This window comes from Rhincodon typus, chromosome 23 (assembly GCF_021869965.1).
Source record: "Rhincodon typus isolate 14 chromosome 23, sRhiTyp1.1, whole genome shotgun sequence".
NCBI lineage: Eukaryota > Metazoa > Chordata > Chondrichthyes > Orectolobiformes > Rhincodontidae > Rhincodon > Rhincodon typus.
Genome location: NC_063354.1, coordinates 27656521 through 27678304, shown reverse-complemented (window position 1 = coordinate 27678304; position 21784 = coordinate 27656521). Strand labels below are relative to the sequence as shown.

Sequence of the window (21784 nt, the reverse complement as noted above, 5' to 3'; positions counted from 1 at the left end):
GTCTTTCTCATAATAGATGTTCGTATGTTAGCCTGTTTGAATTTGCTGGAGCATTAATGTATTATGTGAATTTAATTTTAAACTCAAATCGGGGAAATATGTAACTTTTCATATATATATATTATTGCCTCTAACAATTAATTTTTCACATTTTCTTACTGTATTTGAAATGCAACAGGGTATTCAAATGAAGTCTGTTGGCCAGTTACCTTATGAAGTTAACTCTCAACGTTTTGAATCCAAGACATTTTTTCACAAAGTCCTCTTCCTTTTCAGAGAACACACCTGATTTGAAACACAAAAAGGTTTTTTTTAAAGCAAGGGGGAATAACGATTCTTGTACCAAATGAAAAAATTTTGAGCACCATTCCAGCCAGTTTCAAACAATTTGATTTGAGTCTGAGTTAATTCTACATGTACAAAATTCACCTAAAAGTCATGTTTGCCGAACAGTGAGAGTATAACAAAAATCCCCTTGTGTAGCCATCTAAAAGTGGAAAGCATTTTTAATTTTGACAATAGGTTGTGTAGTTCTCCATGGTTCATTTCAGGCTCCCACACTTGCTATAATTCTAAATATATGTTGCACCAATTCAAATGTTACACAATATACCAAAGACCTTGCTTTTGTACTAGGAAAGAACATGATATAGATGCTATGACAAATATTTATTTGTTTGGATGCTTGAAGTTAAAATTGTTCTTCAGCAACACTGTGGATGTTGACAGTCAGGGGCTCTACAGACCCTACTCTTTTTTTCCATGTGGTTCAGTTTCCAACTTTGTCAACGCATTAGTGTTACGGTTTGGAGCAACACAGTTTAGTTTTTCTCATTCATCCAATTATCCTCCAAATCTTGTCAGTCAATTGCTAGCTTACAATTAAAGGGAAAATGTTACTTTTATCTTATGTTACATTGTGCATAAAGTAAAAATAAGTCAGGACCTATTTTATATCACTCACTATAAGCTGATTGATTTTTAAGCCCCGTCGGGACTGCAAAATCGCTTCTGCAGCACAGAAGCTTGTGTACAGTTCATTTATCCTCGCTCACAGGCAAATTGCAACACAATCATTTCCTAATATTTAATGGAAATGTACTTTACTCTGCTCTGATGATTGTAATGGAAGCAATAATGCACATATTGTAACTTTGAAGCACTGTACTTAAAAATGTGAGGAAAGGTTTTAGCTTGAAGGCGTAGTCAACAAAAGCAAACTTTAAATAACACTTTTAGAATAGTGTATTTAATTGATATATATTCATTTGTCATATGAGTTAGGCTTTGGTAGAAATAGAGATTGTTTCATAATGAGGATATTCATAAAATGAAAAATGCTGAAAAGGAGTAAGCCGTGTTTAAATTTTGTAGTTAATGCCATTGCAAAAACAGAAAATATGTAAGTCATTGATTAAAAAGGCAAAGGAAAATTCAGAGTTTGGTTGGAAGAAAATGCGGTGGGACTTAAACCATTGCTGTAAGAAAAGTATTATTTACATAATACATTCTATTAATAATATATGGGGTGTATGCTATTTGACCCTTCATTCCTGCACCATCATTCAATAAGATTATAGCTGATCTGGTTGTGGTTTCAACTCCACTTTCCTGTACGCTCCCTATAACCCTTTGCTCCTTTGTCTATCAAAAATCTATCTAACTTAGCCCTGAATAAATTAATAAACCAGCCTCCACTAATGTCTGCAGAAGAGAATTTCACATTCCAATGCACTTTGAGAGCAAAAAAATTCTCTTCATTTCCATTTTAAAAGGGAGATCACTTATTCTTAAACAATGTCTCCTGGTTTTAATCTCTCACAAAGTAAAGAAGAAATTCCCTGTGTACCGACCCAAAAAGTCCCTCATGATCTTATACATCAAAAAGATCACCTCTCATTCTTCTAAATGCTAATGGACATAGATTGAACGTGTTCGACTTTTCTTCATAACATGAGCCTTTCATCCTTTCAGGAATGAGTCAGCATTCTCTGAACTGCATCTAAAGCATTTATATCTTTTTTTTATCAAATAAGGAGTTCATAACTGTACACCCTACTCCAGAGTGTTGTCTCGACAGTGCCTTGTGTGACTGCAGTTAAGTTCCCTACTATAATGTTCCATTCACATTGCAATAAAGGCCAATATTCCATTTGCCTTCACAATCATTTCCTGTACCTATACATTAACTTTTTGCGATTCATGTACCAGGATACCTGGATCCCTCTGTACCACTTAGTTCTGCAACCTCCTTCCATTTAAACACCACATTTCTATTCTTCCTGTCAAAATAGTCAAGTTCATATTTACCTCATTATACTTGATCTGCCAAAATTCTTTGCTCATTAACTTTGCCGATCTATTATCCTTTGCAGACTCTACCTCTTCTTGACTACTTATCTTCCTATCTATCTTGGTATCATTGGCAAATTTAACCACCATACGTATGTCTCATTATTCCAATTCATTGATATAGATTGTAGATATCTGAAGATCCAGCACTGATCCCTAATGGCACTCCACTACCTGCAGCTTGTCAACCTGAAAAAGAATAATTTACCGCTGCTCTATTCTTCCTTGATACATTTTATTATGTTGCTCCCTATATGATGTGCTCTTGTGCAGTTATGTTTAATGTGACACCTTATCAAACTCTTTTTATAAATCCAAGTACAGCACATCTACTGGTTTCCCTTTATCCACTGGGGACTGTCTTAAGTTCATCATTTTTATCACCTTTGATTTTCAACTAGATTTGGCTGAGGCAAGGCATAAAATACCTGTTCAAAATCTTCACCACTTCTTTATTTTCTATCATGAATTTCTCAGACACTTTTTCTGGACAACAAATACTCCCCTTTATTGCCCTTTTCCTATTCAAATATTTGTAATAACTCTTACTATCTATTTTTATACTGCTATTCAGCTTTTTCTCACACTCTAAAAATATGATAGAGGCAGAAAGCAGAGATGCTTGTTCTTTGCTTCTTCTAACAGTTTATCTAGCATCTAACATAACACAAAGCTTTTCAGACTTTACAGTGCTTCTTTCAAAGTAAAATCAACCTTATCTTCCTCATTTAGCTACAAGGGAGGCAATGGCCTAGTGGTATTATCTCTGGACTGTTAATCTAGAGACCCAGATAATGTTCTGGGGAGCCGGGTTTGAATCCTGCTATGGCAGATGTTGGAATTTGAATTCAATAAATATCAGGAATTAAGGGTCTAATGATGACCGTGAATTCATTTTCGATTGTTGGAAAAACCCATCTGGTTCATTAATGTCCTTTAGGGAAGGAAACTGCCATCCTTACCTGGTCTGGGCTACATGCAACTCCAGACCCATAGCAATGTGGTTGACTCTTAATTGCCCTCTGGGCAAATAAGGATGGGCAATAAATTAACAAAATAAAGATCCATCTTTCTCAAACAGTGTTTCTTTCTCAGAGGATAAGCCTCTGCAAAGAATGTTAAAGATCTCCTAAAAATCTACCACTGCAAGTCTACTGACCTATCTATTAACCTGGTCTCGCTGTTCACCTAATGCAGTTTTGCCTTGATATGCTCATTGTTATAGTACTTTTCTTGTGCTAACACGCTCCCATCCTTACTGCTGCTAAATATGTACCTTAAATTTGAGGTGGTCCTACATTAAGGGCTATCTTGCTAAGTTGTAAATGTCTGGTATGAAATACATGTTGTTGATGGCTTCCTCATAAATTTATTTCACTTTCCAAAGTAGCCAGGATTGAAATAGCACTGGCAGTTGGTGGGACTGGCAACCCTTGTAAGTCTATTTAAAGGTGTTAAAATCTGTACAAGGATAACAGAGAATTACTAGTCTACAGCTTATGCTTGCAACTCAGATAAATGTAGCCTGGAACAGTGCTTTACCTGAGCTGTTCATTCTGAACAAAGAACCAGTAATTATATCATGATGAACATACGTCATTCCTAATGATCAATATTTGATAATCTATCCTTGGAAAGCAACTCATTCCCTGTGTGGACATCGGCAAACAATCGCAGATTAGATGGCAAGGTCTTCACAATGAAGAACTCTGAAAGCCAATGGTTGTTAGAAGATCTTTAAGTATTTTAGATATAACATGCCTTACCATTTTTCAGAGTTTGCAGACAAACAGCCAAGGATGGAAGTCCCACAGGAAGTAGCTCACACAAAACGGAGAAATGATCATATCTTGAAAAAAAAAACAAGAAAATATGGAAAGAATTATCGTTTTTTTTGTGTCTTTGTTTTTCCAATCTTGTGATGAATTTAATGCCTCCATTCACCACCTGGATAGAGTGAGACAACAATGTCACTGTTGTTGCTGGGAGCCCCAAGGAGATTAAATCCTATTCAGGTACTTACCTGTCACCTATCAGGGTTCCCAGGGCCTTCACGAAGAGGACTTCACTCTCAAGAGTAGAGAGCTAGCAGCTCATCAGAGCCAGCACAGCCGCTGGGAGTGGCAGCCACTGCCATGGCCACAGCAAGTCCAGAAACAAGAATGAGGCTGAAGGTCATAGAGGAGCAGCAAATGGCAATGGCATCACCAGGGCCAGACAGGCAAGACCCAGCAAGGGTGAGATAGGGATAGTGAAAAGGGCAGGGTGATCTTTGCCATTCACGTAGCTGTCTGTTGGGACAATGAAATTATCCTTTATTGCGTCTCAAATAGCTTAATTTCTGTTTTGAAAAGTATAGCCAGTTTTGCCAATAGCCTACAATAAGATTCTTCACTTAAAAATAGCTAACTTCTGCATCAGTCTGAAAAAACTGCGAAAAATAAAACAAAAAGGAACTAGGATTTATGAATTGTTATGATCCCAGCTGATGTTATTACTAGACAAGTCAGATACCAACTGAAATCTAGCTTAATAGTTTTTTTTTGTTTTAGTGACGTGGTCTTTCACTGAAACAAACGTGCAATACCACAGATCTGGTTTTTAAAAACAAAACTAGTTTATTGCACAAAAAAAGATAAAATAGAATAAACCAAACTAGTTACATATAATGTAAGTTTAAGGATTTCAAAACACACAGTAAATCACAATTTCATTAATTCCCATTGTATATCTTTACAGTAATCACACCTTGAAAAATTCCCTTCTCTATCACATTTATACGGCTTGAACTAACTGTGGCTCCAATTCCCAGTCTTGAGATCCTAATGGCCTCTTTCTACAATGAATCTTTAACTTTCTCAGCTTCAAATAACCCCTTCAGAATTTTAACTGATCACTTCTGGTCTGAAAATTTCAAACTAAATTCCTTCCATTGAGTTAACCTATTTCTGAACAGTTCTGAACCAATTTCCTTTTTTAGAAGAAACTGTCTTACACGTTCAGCTCCAGCCAAGATCTCTGCAAACCAGAACCAATAGGACTTTCTTCAAGCTATGGGTGTTTCCTGTAATCCAAAAAAATCCTAGAATTGTCTAACTGAAACCTAATAACCATTGTTTACTTTGTTTGTTTGTAAAACTCTCCCAAGATAAACAAAACCCTATTACTCTCCATAAAATCTCTCTCTCATACTGTGTTTTAAAAGAAGTTGTCATGGCTACCGAAATACAAGGTACTACTAAAACACCTTCATAGACACAGACCAAACCTACATGCCACAAATTCAAAACCCAAACTCCAAGATAAATGTTACTAAGTTATATATAAATCATACAACTTACATCACAGCATAGATAAATTTTCCTACTTCTTGGAAACATCAATATTAATCACAGAGTCAAGAACTAATAAAAATGATCCAGATATTATAAGTCATGAAATGTTATGAGATGCAAGTACATTACAGCAGTGTTATGCACTTGCAAATTGCTATTACCTGTAACTTTAAATGCTTTGTTTTTATATAACTGTAAAACACACAATAATCTGGGAATAAAATTGATTCTTCAGACAACCAAAATTACATACATTTTGTGCAGAAGACAGCACTGATGCAAGTATACAGAGTTCCTCTCATTACCATTTGGAAGTTGAGCCAATTTCAATATTCAGCTTAATGCTTTTTTTTATTAGTTCATGGGATGTGGGCATCGTTGGCAAAGCCAGCATTTGTTGCCCAGTTCCAATTGTCACAACTGTGTGACTTGGTTAGCTAGTTAAGAGTCAAGCACTTTGAAATAGTACAGAGCAGAATTATGTACAAATATATTTACCAATATTGTTCAATGGAATTTCAATCCAAATGTATTTGTTAAACTACTGTTTGCCCTTCAGATTCATTTCATCCCTTAACATTATTTGACAGGGTAAAAATAAATCAACTGAAATGATAAACTAAACAATTAAACAAAAAGGATGAAAAGTGTACTTATTAGACTGTGGTGAAAATGCAGCAGATTTATGAACCTTTTCCCTTGTTCACATACCTCTGCCAACCAGTGAGTGCTATCCCATGTAACTGTATAGAGTCCCTTGAAAGAGCTTCTGCCACCTTCAGCCACTGCAGGTGATTGGCTAAGTGATAGCTAATGGGTGTTAGAGACTGAGCTGCACCAGTGGCTCCTTTAAACGCACTTGCAAACCACATATGAGAAAATCCAGACCGTTGGTATTTTTGAATTTGAAGCACTTAGTGAACAAAAACAGAATATCATCAGTGTATGAGACATAACTTGTCTTATTTTATTTGCATATATGAAAACCAATTTTTAAAATCTTCAAGCATGAAATCTTGTTGAGGGAAAGCTGTTCTCAGCCAATTACAACATGTACGATTATGACTTCAGATATTGCTCGGTGACTGACATTTCTTATTACAAATTAGGTGTTGTTATTACAAGTGCCATCAGAAATCATACCTCCAAGGGGTTCATTTATTTTCAAAGTCACTGAAAATGTACCAAAATGCACAAATCGTTAAATTGTATCAACCATCATAAAAGTAATTTCAACTTGACACTTTAAAATCCATGCATAATGATATATCAAAGTGGAAAATACTCAGAAGGTCTGACAACAACAGGAGAGAAATAAACAGTTACAATTTCAAGTTAATGACCTTTGATCAGAATTGGAAAAAGTCAGAGATGTCACAAGTTTTTGAGCGAGTAGAGAGATAGGATAAAGGTTAGTGCAGGGAAAGAAGAAAACTGACTTTTTTTTTTAAAAAGACAAATGCCATCAGAAGGGGATAATAATGTAAACATCTTTTTCTCTCACGAGTCCTACTCAGAGTTATACAGCACAGATACTGATCCTTCTTTCTAACTCATCCATGTTGACCAGATATCCTAAATTGATCTAGTCCCATTTGCCAACATTTGGCCCATATCACTCTGAAACTTTCCTATTCATGTACCCATCCAGATGTCTTTTATATGTTGTAATTGTACCAGCCTCCAACACTTCCTCTGGCAACTTGTTCCATACACGTACCACCCTCTGCGTGAAAAAGCTGCCCCGAGGTCCCTTTTAAATCTTTCCCCTCTCACCTTAAACCTGTGCCCTTTAGTTTTGGATTCCCCTACCCTGGGAATAAGACCTTGGCTATTCACCCTATCCATGCCCCTCATGATTTTGTAAACCTCTTTAATGATCACTTCTCAGTCCCCAATGCTCCGAGGGAAAAAGCTTCAGCCTATTCAGCCCTTATATCTCAAACTCTCCAATCCCAGCAATATCCTTTGTAGATCTTTTCTGACCCATTTCAAGTTTAACAACATCTTTCCTATAGCAGGGAGACCAGAATTGAACACAGTATCCTAAAAGTGGCCTAACCAATGCCCTGCACAGCTGCAACATGACCTCCAACTCCTATCGTCAATGCACTGACCAATGAAAGCAAGCATACCACACGCCTTCTTCACCACGCTATCCTCCTGTGACTCCACTTTCAAGGAACTATGCACTAAAGATGCTGTTGAGGATTTCCAGCATTTTGTGACTTTATGTCAGGTTCCAGTACCTGCAGTATTTTGTTCTTGAAAAGACTAACTGTGGAAGCACTCTGTAGAAATAGTTTCTATTTCTTGGTGCAGAAAATTAATTCAATACCCTCTGTGAAAGCCTTTTTATAATAATATAGCTATCCTAAATCAGTTTGGTTTTTGATAAATTGCCATGTGATACATTCTGACAAGATACAAAGTTAAAGGAATGTCTTGTCTTACCAGATGCATGAGTTTATTAATTTATAAATAAGATTTGCACAGCTTGACTTTATTTTGAACTGCTTCTACTAAAACAAGTGTAGCAATATACAAAAATGCCAGGTCATGCCATTCTCTTTATGCGATCCTGAGGAACGCCAAGAACTGCTTGGCTAATTTCACACTGCTATGAATGGTTATAGATATCGAAAACAAAGCACATTTACTTACTCATGCCATCTACCTTAAAATTGGCATTATATTCCCAAATCATCAGTTCAACAAATTGACTCAACATGGATTCTAAATGGGATACAAAAGGAAAAATGTTTAAATAAGATTTGCATTAAAAATAAAAAACTAAAATAACTTAGAAAAAAATAAATTTAAAGTAAAAGTGTAGATTTCCCCTGCTCAGTTGAGAATAGCACAGAGTAAATATAAACTTCAGAACAGCAGGATTGCATTAAGATGGGCCAGGCGGTACATGGTGGTAATGTTACTGGATTTGTAATCCAGAACCCCAGGTTAATGCTCTGACCATGGTGGTTCAGAGCTCACCATGGAAGATGGTGATGCTTGAATTCAATTCACAAATCTGGAATTCAAACATCTAATGTAATGATAACCATGAAACCATTGTAGAAGTTGCATGTAATATCTTTTTACATCTTATTTGTTCTGGAGAATTGGTCATACCAGTTTTCATAGCAAAACAGGCATTTTCTTGAAAATAAAAACTGGAACGCTATTTCAACTTTCTTTAAGTAGCTCAAACACAGGTTATAGTAATCACTGGATGAAATCAACATCCTTGTATGAATGCTGAAACTATAAAAACATATAAGAGGCAATATACCAAATAGGAAACCACCGACAAAATATTACAAAACCAAGTCATGCCAGCAAACTGGGCAAAAAAGGAGATCACACAGCACATTATGTCAATCAAAAAAATAAAAGGAAAGCTTCAGAATAAACCATGAGGAACGTTGCGGATTAAATGTACTGTACCAAGGAAAAGTAAGCAGATTCCTAGAAATTATGTTGCAAATTATTTCATTCCAGAAGAAATGCACATATATTTACAACCTTTTAATATTGCAACAGAAAGACATAAAACATTTGTCACACTCAGAGATGACAAAAGTCTACTTGAAAGTTGTCACTCCTGCTGACTCAGAAGGTTTGGTTTCAAGTCCCATTCTAGAGACTTCCGCATAGAAACATAGAAATTAGGAGCAGAAGTAGGCCATTTGGCCCCTCAAGCCTGCTTTATCATTCAATACAATCATTGATGATCATCCAACTCAGTACCTTCTTTCTCCTCACATCCCTTAATCCCTTTAGCCCTAAGAGCTATATCAATCTCCTTTTTGAAGACATATAATGTTTTAGCCTCAACTGCTTTGTGGCAGGGAATTCCACAGGCTCACCACTCTTTGGCTTGAAGAAATTTCTCGTCATCTCAGTCCTAAATGGCCTACCCCTTTTACTTACACTATGACCCTCGGTGCTGGGCTCCCTGGTCGACAAGAACATCCTTCCTGCATTTGCCCTGTCCAGTACTGTTAAAATTTACCAGGTTTTTTGAGACACCTCTTCATTTTTTCTAAGCTCCAGTGAATAAAGTCCTACAGCCTAGAAATCTAGCATTTTGGTTGAAACTTTAAATTATGGCTCTATTTGATCTCAGGTGGATGTAAAAGATTCCATGGTACTAATTTAAAGGTGATCTCTATTCCTGAATCAACTTTACAAACACAGGCTATTAACACATTGGTGTTTGTGGGAGTCAGCTGTGTATAAATTCTTTGCCACTTTTCTCACGTAACAACAACAATTACACTACAAATGTAATTAATTGTCTGTAAAATAACTGGGGATATCCTGAGGGTTTACAAATGCTAGGAAGTTCATGTCTTTCTCCTTCCTTTAAAGTAAGAGCAAAAATAATGTATTTAAAGTGACAGCAGAAACACTCAATATAGTAATAATGGAGGAGCATGTGCCTCTGGCATCTTTTCATCTTGATAATGGTTTGTGCTTTGGTGATCAACTCTGAATCATTGCCTGGTGTATCACAAAGGCCTCAGACTGGCATAGCCATCTCTCCTGCACTAGCTGTAAATGGAAACATTTTGCTGATAAGGTATAGAATTCATTGGCCTCCTTTTATTCTGGGCCTTCTTTTCAGCTAGATGAGCCTTCCATTTCTCTTTGTTTGGAAGAGACAATCAGCCTCCAAAAGTCCTGGCCTTCAGTGTTGTCGTACAGTTGTGTCAATGTTTGCCATCTCCATTTCTCACATGCAGGAGTCTTTGTAGAAGTACATATATTGACACAGTGCCAGCTCACCATATGGAATATCTTTGGGTACGCTGCCATCATCAATTGAACATGGCCAAGTCATTACAGTCATCATTGGCTTAGTAATGAGTGTATGCTGATGAAATTAGTACAGTCCAGGATCTTTGACTTGGCGACTGTGAGTTATAGAATGATGCTGTCTCAAATGTATCCTTGGCAAAGATAGAAACTGTTTGGCCTTTTCTTCTGTTTAGCATATGTTGTCCAGGTCTCAGAACTGTACAGCAGTGCTCCGATGATTCAGGTTTGGCTAAGTCATAGTTCAGAACTTTCTATCAAGTGGCTGTCATTGGACACTTACTTACATGGTTTATATATAATTGATGCAATGCACGTGTTGATTTCAGCAACAAATGACAAATTACTTGTGACTGCAGACCTATCAATGCTGACCGTTAGTAGTACAGCAACATTTTGGATCATGGCATTAGTCTTCCTCATACTGATGGTTAACCAAACTCTTCACAAGCATGAAAGAGTTTATTTATTCACAGCTTGAAGGCGTTCCTTAGCATGGAATGCTGGTGTAGTATCACTGGTACACTGCAACTCTCCAACGCATCTGGCACATTTCTGTCCTGGATCTCAGGTGGGCAAGCCTGAACTACTTTCTGTTGGTTGTGATGTGTAAATGGACGTGTCTGTAGACATACTGGTAGCATATGATAGCAGTAAAGAACTTGCTTAAGAGCATCGTTATCAGAATACAAACTGGTTTGAACCTATTGTGGGGTTTCAATGTTTCAACTGATCTACAGCATGTGCACTGTGCTGGGAATCAGGTCATCTGAAAAGCTGAACATAAAACAAAGCATAGCTTTCCACTTCATTGTCTTAGTTTAAATGGAGTCACTGAAAAGCAACAATACCTTTAAGTTTCTCTTCACTGATGTTCCGGAGCATGTCATCCCAAATGATGGGTTTCACATTAGGGTAGCTAGTGACGATGTAATTTGCAACAGCTTTCACATGAGACAGAAACAGGCTGTCTGCAGTATTTTGGGTTTGTGCAAGCAATTTCTTAGATTCTTCACTTTCACCAAGATGATAAACCTAAAGATAACATAGAAATAAACAATTTTTATTTTAGAAAAGGTAAACACCATACAATTAACTTAGTGTCCTTGGAGGACACGCAATATGTTTGTAAACTGCTCATCAAATCTCCCACATAATTGTTGCAGTACCTCATCAGATCCAACGTGCAGCCATTTTAAGTCTTTATGTACTGCCATGATCTGGTCAATCATGGATTTTACTAGGTCCACGGACTCCTTCTTACAAGGTATGAGACTGTTAGGAAACTCTTTCATTTCGCGAAGATGGGAAAACATTTTATGTTTCAGCACAAACTGTAGGAACAAGGTTTAAAAGTATCAATCAATGGTAATTCAACTTATCAAAATAATGATATATTCTGGATTTAGTATACAGAAATCTCTCATGGGTTATTGTATTCTCCAGTAGTTAAGTGGATATGCATCCCAGGTCCTACACTGACAGGGGTACAACTGCGTTGAACTATATCAAGACTGATTCACATTTTGAAGCACAGAATATCACAATACTAAAAAATTTTTTAACCAGAGTTTGGACTTACATACCTTATTTAAGACAGGAACCAACATTGCAAAATTATGCAAAGTATTTGATACAAGATGTACTGGCTTTGATCAGTTATCTAAGTTCTAAGGAAATGTGCATATGGCTTAAGTCACACAGCAATTAATGCATTCTTGTGCATTCTATTGTGAACAGTCAAAAATCACATGACACCAGGTTATAGTCCAACAGGTTTATTTGAAATCACAAGCTTTCGAAGCGCAGCTCCTTTGTCAGGTGCAGTGAAAGGAGAGCACACTGAGACAGAGTTTGTAGGCAGAGAGATGAAGGGCAGAGAGATCAAATAATCCTTCGAACTTTCTGCCCTTCACCTCTCTGTCCATAAACTCTGTGTCTGTCTGCTCTCCTCTCACTGCATCTGACAAAGGGGCAGCGTTAGAAAGCTTGTGATTTCAAATAAACCTGTTGGACTATAACCTGGTATCATGTGATTTTTGACTTTGTCCACCCCAGTCCAACACCGGCACCTCCACATCAATCTATTGTGAGGCAGCATTATTTACAGTAAAGTTACTCATCCATCCTTTTTGGAAATTTCATGAGATTTAGCCTCATGTGGCCTTTCAGCTTTAGTTTGTTTCTAAACTCACCTCCATGTGGCCAATGGTTTGCACTAATGGAATTACTTCTAAATGAAGCACTCTGGCAAGATTCATGATTTCTCTGATTTCTGATGGACTGCAATGAGGAAAGCACATTGTTATTAACAATCACACCAGCTTTGAATACACCTCCATTTCCAGGTTCCTCTATGGTTGATTGAATTTTGTCAGGATGCTAAGTGGGAGAAGAAACCAGGTAAAGCAACAATTATACTCAGTGAATATGTACAAACCTGCACTCAGATGGAGCAAGATAAGGTACTTAGGTGGCCACTAACTGGCCACTTGAGGATCTCAACAGACTGAAGGATGGGTGTACCACCCACAATCTCCATCCCACACCCCCCCAAAAAAAGGGAGATGGATTATGGAGGGCAGACCATGCACTACACTTCTCGAGAGTCCTTACCTTCAAAGCTGCCAGTGAGGTACCGCAGAAATTCCTTGCTGCAATATTAATGGTGACAACTCAGAGTCTGGAAATTACATACATGTTACCTGACATTCCCTTCCCTCCATTAAAATCCATCATTCCTCAGCTCATTTGTTCAGATCTTATGAATCTGAGTAAGCTGATTCTTTTGTTCAGCATCAGGCCACAAAGTTTAATGTGACCGCAAATGACTGATTGCAAGCCCCACAACATTTATAAAACAATTGAATAGCAAGAGATGCTGAATAAATTCCTGCTAAATTCCAACAGATATTTTCTCCGCTATCATTACCATCTCTTTTATGTTGTCAAATCAGCCTGCAACTCAATAAAGTAATGAGCCAATAACTCCATTAATCTTTCCTTATCTTGTAATCTAATTTTCAAAGCATTGCGGAAAGCTTTCTGAAAATCTAAACCGATTATATTCATTGCATTGTCCTTGTGAACAACTTAAGTTGCCAACCAATGTATTCTCATAACACCAAATCTATATAATTTTTTGTCAGCTTTAGCACTGACAGCATCCTGTAAAGTACTGTTGAACATTTTCACACTACTGTTGTAGTATCATACAACACCTTAAGCAAACTTGACAAAAAAGACAGGAGGGTGGGAAGCATAAGGTCACCATGGGAGTGGAATGAGTCATTGCAAAGAGTGGACCAACCTGGAATAGGTCTAGTCAGAAGGTGAACTTCAAGATGGCCTTAAGTGAGGAAGGAGGTGAAGAGGCAAAAAAAATTAAGGGAAGAAGGAGTGAAGAGGTAAAAAAAAAATTAAGGATGAAATTGCAGAGCATAGCTGCTAAACATCTGAACGTATGATTTCAGATGGTATTTAAATTGGGTAGGGATGTTCTAAAGAGTGTTGGTGAAATGCAAAGTTCTCAAAATGTGGTAAAGTTGGAGACGGTTTTGGAGGCAGGGAAGAACAAGGCCATGGAGCATTTTAAACACAGTTTAGGCTTGTATTGAATCATGATGATATGTTTTTGTTTTGGGCAGGCTGTCAGCTGTTCTTTAAGATATTGTCTGTTGATCAGTTTTTGCTTGTTTCCTTAGCTGGCACATACAAGGGTTCCAACTAGCATTTATTAACGGTGGAAGAACATATAAAGCTAACACTGTATTAACATTCAGGTTGGGGGAAAAGAAAGTGAAAATTCTAACAGTAAAGAAAATATGGGGGAAGATATCAAAGGAATTGATAAAAGCAGAGATAATGGACTAGAATTTCGCTATCGAGGTGAAACTTCCTGACTTGCTGGACCACCTTGACAAAAAGGCAGGAGGGTGGGAAGCAGAAGTAAGGTCACCATGGAGGTGGACGAATGCCAAACTGGGCTGGTGAGAATGTATGTCTTTTAAGTTGGCTGTTTCATACTACCACTCTCCATCAGCTTCACAGGTAGTGTTTTCCACCAACAAGATACCATTGTCAGTAGAAAAAGACAACCAATTTAAGATAATCAGTCAAGCTTGTAAATTGCCTTATTTATGCTAGTTAAAAGGATTCATAAAGAGGGCCACTTCCATCACCTTCATCAAGATGCCACCACCAGACACATAATTCCCCTCCCCTCCCTTGTCTGCCTTCTACAGGCACCGTTCCCTCTGGGACACCCTGGTCCACTCTACCTTCAACCCCAACACCCCCCGCAGCCTACGGCACCTTCCCCTGCAACCAGTGAAGGTGCAAAACCTGCCCATTTACCTCCTCCGTCCCCACGATCCAGGGGCCCAAACATACCTTCCAGGTGAAGCAATACTTCACCTGCACTTCCATTCTAGTCTACTGCACTCGCTGAACATAATGTGGTCTTCTCTATATTGGGGAAACGAAGCGTAGACTGGGTGACCACTTCACAGAACATCTACGTTCTGCTCGCAAAAAAGACCCTGAGCTACCTGTTGCCTGCCACTTTAACACACCACCCTGTTCCCTGGCCAACATCTGTGTCTCTGGCTTGCTGCAGCGTTCCAGCGAAGCTCAACACAAGCTGGAAGAAGAACACCTCATTTTCCACTTGGGGACCCTGCAGCCCTCCAGACTCAATATCTTTAACTTTAGAGCCTAAACTCTCCCATGTCCTAGCTTCCTACCCCACACACCAGGCCTTGTTATCACATAGCCTGCCATTACACACTACCTATTGTTAGTTACTAACTGTCCCCATTAAGAACTATTCACCCTCCCAGCTAGATTGTTATCAATTCCTTTGCCTATCCAACTGCTCTTCTCTCTCTTCGGGCTCTATCCTATCGTTCACTCCCTACCCCAACCCCCTCCCTATTTTCTGCATATAAGTCGACGTTTTCCCAGCTACCATCAGTTCTGAGGAAGGGTCACTAGACCTGATTTTTTCTTCACAGATGCTGCCAGACCTGCTGAGCTTTTCCAGCAACTTCTATTTTTGTTCATGAAGAGGGCTCTGTTCTCTGTAAGCAAAAAAGATATCTTTAAACCTTACACATTTCTTGGGATTATTGAGAGCTTGAAGAGCTTATACTATCCTGTTGCTTTCTTCATGGCAATGTATTACCTAAACAAATCAACCTGCCAAACAATCTTTTCTCTTGTAGTATAGATTGTTTGAATTTTAGCATCCTTGTATTGTTCTGGATTTTCATAAGTATTTTTATTTTTTTTATTCCATCCGCTTACGAGGACAAATATATCACAGTGCAAAAATAAATTAAACATTGCTCTCGGGAACAAGAATCTATGGACTTCACCAGTAATTCTGCAAATGGAATTTTACGATAACATTCACCATGCATGAAAACCACTGATTAATTGCCCAAAAAGTACAATACTGGCAAGCAGGCTTAGGCAGCAAGAGAACAACCAGTGTCCCAATGAACCAGGAAACTGTGAAACAAGAAGTAAGTAAAATTCCATTGAACCTCACGAATTAGAAGAAAAATCAAAGTAAGTTGGAGTAGTCATATATTAATCCATTTATGAAACTTTTACCTGTAGGCATTTGGAGACCTTAACACCTGCAGCTTCCCCTCATATGGAAACATATCTTCATACTCCAGTAAAATACCATCTGCACCAAGGTGGGAAAGCAGAGGAAAGATCTACAACAGAAAATTGAAATATAGCTGTTTCAATTCAAATTTCAGAAGTTCATAGAATCACAGAGCACAGGAAGGCCACTTAGCCCATTGCTCTTGTGTTATCTCCTTGAAAGATAGACTATGTCAAGTTATAGTTTTATGAAACAAAATTTTTCAGTAATGAAAGGTGATCTCTAACATTGTGAGAACAGCAGGCCAAAGGATCAAAATTCTAGAAAATTAAACTAAAATGTGTTTTTTTAAATTAGAATTACATGTTAAAAATCTAAACAACCTCTAAGGTTCGCTAGTTGTTGCAGTATTACTCTACAATCAGATGTGCATACATGTGTGGATCACCAGTTCTGGGGGTGGTAATAGTCGTAATGTAATTGGGCTAGTCATCCAGAAAGCCAGGCTAATGTTCTGGAAACATTTGTTAGAATCCTAACATAGTTGATGGTGAAATTGAAACTCAATAAAAATCTGTAATAAAAGTTAGCCAATGTCAACCATGTAACCAGTGTCAGTTGTCATATAAAAAAAACACCATCTTGTTGACTAATGCTCTTTACGGGAGGAAATCTGCCATCCTTACCAAGTCCGGCCTACATGTGACTCCAGATCCATGGAAGTGTGGTTGATGCTTTTCTGTCATTTAGGCAATTAGGGATGGGCAATTAATGTTGGCCAAGCTAGCAACACCCACATTCCATTGTGGTGAGGTTAGATTGCAAAGTTTGAAATTTAACAGCTCAGTTACAAGATGTACAGAATAGACATAATACTCGTCCTCACATTAAATCAGGAAGTATCAAGACAGTAAACTTTAAGTTAACTTTTCGTAAGGTTCTCTTAACTCACTAACAGCTTCTGTATAAGAAATCATATTTGTGCAAGAACTCTGCTCAATAAGTACGAAGTTAGTAGAATCCATTTGATTACATTTTACTTCATTATCGCATAACATGTAATCTTTTCCTTTAACATTCCCTTAACACTTCAAAAGTACTTCATTAGCTGCAAAATGCTTTAATGCTTTGAGATGTCATGTGGTTGCAATAGTAAGTTTTTGTTTAATATATTACATGAATTGACTTGGGGCTATGTAAACAGCATTTTTTAAAAGCATGAATTGGGATTACACTGTACTTTTGCAATTTTCAAGTTGGCCACATTAATCATTAGAATCTTAGAATTCGACAACAGTGAACAGTGTTACCTAGTCTAGTTTACCTATGTCGACTTATGCCTTGAGTTACTAAGTCACTGACCAGTGGAAATAGCTTCCCAAGATTTAAAGAACGAAGAGAATAAGGAACAGTACAGTACAGGAACAGGCCATTTGGCCTACCAAGACTGCATCAACACATGATGCCTTTCTAAACTAAAAACCTTTTGCCTTTATGCTGTCCATATCCCTCTATCCCTGCCTATTCATATATCTGTTAAGATGCCTCTTAAACATTGCTATTCTCTCCACCTGCACCACTCCTCTGGCAGCACATTCCAGGCACTTACACTCCCTGTGTAAAAACGGTGCCTCTCACATCTCCTTTAAACTTACCGCCTTGAACCTTAAACCGATCTAGTTTACTAATGCCCTTTAATAATTGACATTTCTACCTTGGGAAAAGAGACTCAGACTATCCATTCTTCTCGTAATTTTGGAAACCTCTATCAGGTCACCTCTCATCCTTTGACGTTGAAGTGAAAACAAACCATGTTTGCCCAATCTGTCCTCATAGCTAATACCCTCCAAATCAGGCAACACCCTGGTAAACTGTTCCTGGACACTCTCCAAAGCCTCCACATCCTTCTGGGAGTTTGGCGATCAGAACTGTGTGCAATATTCCAAATGTGGCCTAACTAAAGTTCTATACAGCTGCAACATGACTTGCCAATTTTTATACTTTATGCCCCGACCAATGAAGGCAAACATGCCATATGCCTTCTTGATCATCTTATCTACTTGTGTTGCTACTTTCAGGGAACTGTGGACCTGTACACCTTGATCCTTCTGTATGTTGATGCTACTAAGGGTTCTGCCAATTACTGTATAGTTCCCTCCTGCATTAAATCTTCCAAAATGCATCACCTCGCACTTGTCTGGAATAAACTCCATCTGCCATTGCTCTGCCCAGGTCTCAGTCTATCTATCCTCTGGTAATCCTCCTCACTATCCACAACTTGGCCAATCTTTGCATCATCCACAAAATTACTAACCAGGTCATCTACATTCTCCTCCAAAATCACATATGTATATCGCAAACAACTGGGGTCCCAACACTGATCCCTGCAGAACACTACTGGTCACAGATTGCCAGTCAAAAGACACTCTTCCACCGCTACTCTCTGTCTTCTATTACTAAGCCATTTCTGTATCCATTTTACCAGCTCACCGTGGTGCCCATGTGACTTCATCTTTCATATCAGCCTGCCATGGGGAACCTTGTCAAAGGTGTTGCTACAGTCCATACAGACAACATCTGTTGCCCTACCCTCAATCATCTTTGTCACTTCCTCTAAAACTCAGTCAAGTTTGTGAGACATGACCTTCCCCTCAAAAAGCCATGCTGCCTATCACTAATAAGTCCATATTTTTCCAAATGTGAGTAAATCTTATTGGTAAGAGTCTTTTCCAATAACTTCTCTGCCATTGACGTAAGGCTCACTGGCCTGTAATTTCCCAGATTATCCCTGTTACCCTTCTTAAACAAAGGAAGGACATTGGCTATTCTCCAGTCCTCCGGGACCCCTCCTGTGACTAAACAGGATACAAAGATTTCGCACAAGGCCCCAGCAATTTCATCAACTACCTCCCCTCAGCTCTCTGAGATAGATCCTACCAGGCTCTGGGGCTTATCTACCCTAATGCTTTTCAAATTATCCAATACCTTTTTATAAATATCAACATGCTCTAGAACATTATATATCCCTCCCGAGACTCAACACCCACAATGTCCTTCTCCTTGGAGAATACCAATGCTCAGTATTCATTAAGGACCTCACTCACTTCCTCTGGCTCCATGCATAAATTCCCTCCTTTGTCCTTGTGTGGACCTACCCTCTTGCTCCTTAATTATATATAAAATACCTTGGGATGTTTCTTAATCTTGTTTGCCAAAGTTACTTCATGATTCCTTTTAGCCCTCCTTAGTCTTTGAGTTCTTTCCTGCTGTATTTGTACTGTTCAAGAGCTCTGTCTGTCTTCAGTTTCCTCAACCTTAAGCATCTTTCCATTTTCTTTTTGACTAAGCTCTCAATTTCTCTTGCCATCCTTATTCTTCATTTTCACAGGAACATGCTAGTCCCGAACTCTAATTAACTGGCCTTTAAAAGGATTCCTATATGCCAGCTGTGGATTTACCATCAAATAGCTGCTTCAATCTACATTCACCAGTTCCTGTCTAATAGTATTGTAGTTAGCCTTCACCCAATTTAGTACTTTCATCTGAGGACTACTTTTATCTTTATCCATAAATGAACTTAAAACTTGGAGAATTATGGTTACTGTTCCCAAAATGCTTCCCCTCTGAAACTTCAATCATCTGACCAGGCATATTCCCCAATACCAGATCTAGTATGGCTCCTTTCCTAGCTTATATATTGTTTACTACATCAAAGCCTCATAAACATAAACACTTCTATCAAATTTTCTTTTCATGATATTTATCCAAATGGACAGAGCTCCACTTTTTCTAAGGTTTATCCACAATATTGAAGTTTCTCATTCTAGACAAACATTTCTCCTGCATATTCTCATTGGCCATGCTATCCTCCTAAACACACCCAATTTAATGCATGCTTTATTTAACATTCTTTGTATTACAAGCATCATTAATTATAGTTAATGATTCAGGCAAATATTTGTTATAAATATTGATTTAAAAATTCAGTCAATATTTTGTTACTGAAACTATCTAACAGGTTAAAGTGACCTTTATTTTGTTCTAAAATGTAATCACTGAGAAGAAATATTAAAATGCCAGTATTGTGACTCACATCACCTCTGCTAGATAGGAGACCTTGGGTGGGGCTCCTTTCAAATCCAGATGTACTAGTTTCAAACCCATCTGTGGGGGTTTAAGTGTATTAGTCCCATTATCTGCCTCCATTGGCTTGTCCCCAAGACCATCTGCCATTCTTCAAACGTACAAAGTCTGTGGCCTGTAAGACCTCGGGAGAAAATATTGATACAGCAGAATTATTGTATTTTTACATCATTATTTGTGACATTTTGTAAACACTCATCCATAAATACCTAAATTTTGCATTTGGCAATATATTTTGTATGTATGTATTGGCCTTAAGAAGGTAGCAGAACCCTTCAATAAATTTGCTGTCAGTTATGACTTGCAAAAAAAAGCTTCAATACAACCACAACCAAATTATATCTGAAACCAGTTCAGTGGATGCACCCTCAACTGTTGTGCTCAGAAACAAGATTCTCTGTGCTGTGCAGTGGTTAGGTGCAACATACAATCAGTCTTGATAAAGATTCTCATTGGAAAAATGGGGCCTATTTTAAAACTGATGCCAATACAGGGTGTATAGGAGACAGAGTGACTGTAGCAATTATGTCAAGCTGGTAACATGAAACACCAACCATTTTTGAGGATTATGCCACAGTATGTCTTACTTGTGCCTTTAACTGGCAACTATAGGTCTCCCAGGTTGGGGGTAGGACACACTCTCGCCATGGCATCTTATACCTAGTGTAAGGGTTGGGGCAAGAGCACCGAATCACCCAAATCAAGGCTGCCCCAAATAGTTTACAAGTTAGTCCATTGACAAGTACTATTTTTACCCAAGAGCAAAGCAGTCAAACATTACTCCACCCTCCCTGAAGAGGTTCCAGAATTTTGTTTTAGTTTGGTTTTGTTTTGCATTCCCATTTGTTCTGCCCAAGTTTACCCAGTTGCCCCTCCAGGCTACATACTTGCATTCTGCATTAGCAAGATTAAATGGTCATTACCCAGGCTTGCTACATTCACAAAGCAGTCGATCTGCAGGGTGAAGTGCTGCATTCATTTGGATGCAAAACGGAGGTTAGGTTCCAGCTGTTGCCTGAGAACGCCCCTGCAGCAGCTCGATTGCTTACGGCTGGTGTAGGCAGTACAAACACCAGCTCCACATCCCCTCCCTAATGCACCATGTCGGCCCTGAAGAGAGCAACCTCCAGGAAGGCGGAAGAGAAAATCAGCGGCGGCCCAGTAAAGGAGTTAGGCCGCCTGAGGTAGGAGACAGCCTGGGTACTGCAGCCACGGGAGAGAAACTGGGACTGGGCACAAAGATGTTGCTTTCGCGGCCGGGCGCCGGAGCTGCTATTCCTTGTGCAGTTACATACCGAGCACCGCTGCTCCCTGTAGATACAGACTATACAGTGCGCATGTGGTACTCCCCTGGTCAAGGCAACAACACTACATTAACACAGCAAAGGCAGGCAGAGGTAGTGGTAGCACTGAGTATTCAAACACTCTGCAATACTGTGGATTTTAACATGGGGCAGCACTGAGTATCCAAACACTATATAATACTGCAGGCCGAGCAGAGAGGCTGACGTTT

At 38.5% G+C, this 21784-nt stretch overlaps 2 protein-coding genes across 6 annotated transcripts in view; one reads left to right on the top strand and one right to left on the bottom strand.

Moving 5' to 3' along the window:
- Positions 1-198: 198 nt before the first annotated feature.
- Positions 199-21702, bottom strand: LOC109925893 (hexosaminidase D-like). 4 transcript variants are annotated; one of them, XM_048610787.1, is made up of 10 exons: positions 21567-21702; positions 20227-20395; positions 16128-16237; positions 12704-12791; positions 11678-11842; positions 11360-11543; positions 8352-8423; positions 6399-6600; positions 4119-4201; positions 199-285 (listed from the first exon to the last, which is right to left on the bottom strand). In XM_048610787.1, exons 2-10 carry the CDS (start codon positions 20359-20361, stop codon positions 206-208), a joined length of 1119 nt encoding a protein of 372 aa, XP_048466744.1. In that variant the 5' UTR covers positions 20362-20395; positions 21567-21702; the 3' UTR covers positions 199-205. The 4 variants fall into 4 exon arrangements, with proteins under 4 accessions (XP_048466744.1, XP_048466747.1, XP_048466745.1 ...); XM_048610790.1 differs by lacking the exon at positions 21567-21702 and adding an exon at positions 21195-21555 and having other exon boundaries at positions 20227-20386; XM_048610788.1 differs by lacking the exon at positions 21567-21702 and adding an exon at positions 21195-21308.
- The window catches only part of uts2r2 (urotensin-2 receptor 2), a 128601-nt gene continuing 128162 nt past the window's right edge, over positions 21346-21784 (top strand). For both annotated transcript variants that reach the window (XR_007264556.1, XM_048610792.1), the window contains exon 1: positions 21346-21455. Coding sequence is in view for 1 of the 2 variants with exons in the window: in XM_048610792.1 (XP_048466749.1) it covers positions 21373-21455 (83 nt within the window). In the remaining variant the exon portion in view is untranslated. The remainder of the gene's footprint in view (positions 21456-21784) is intronic.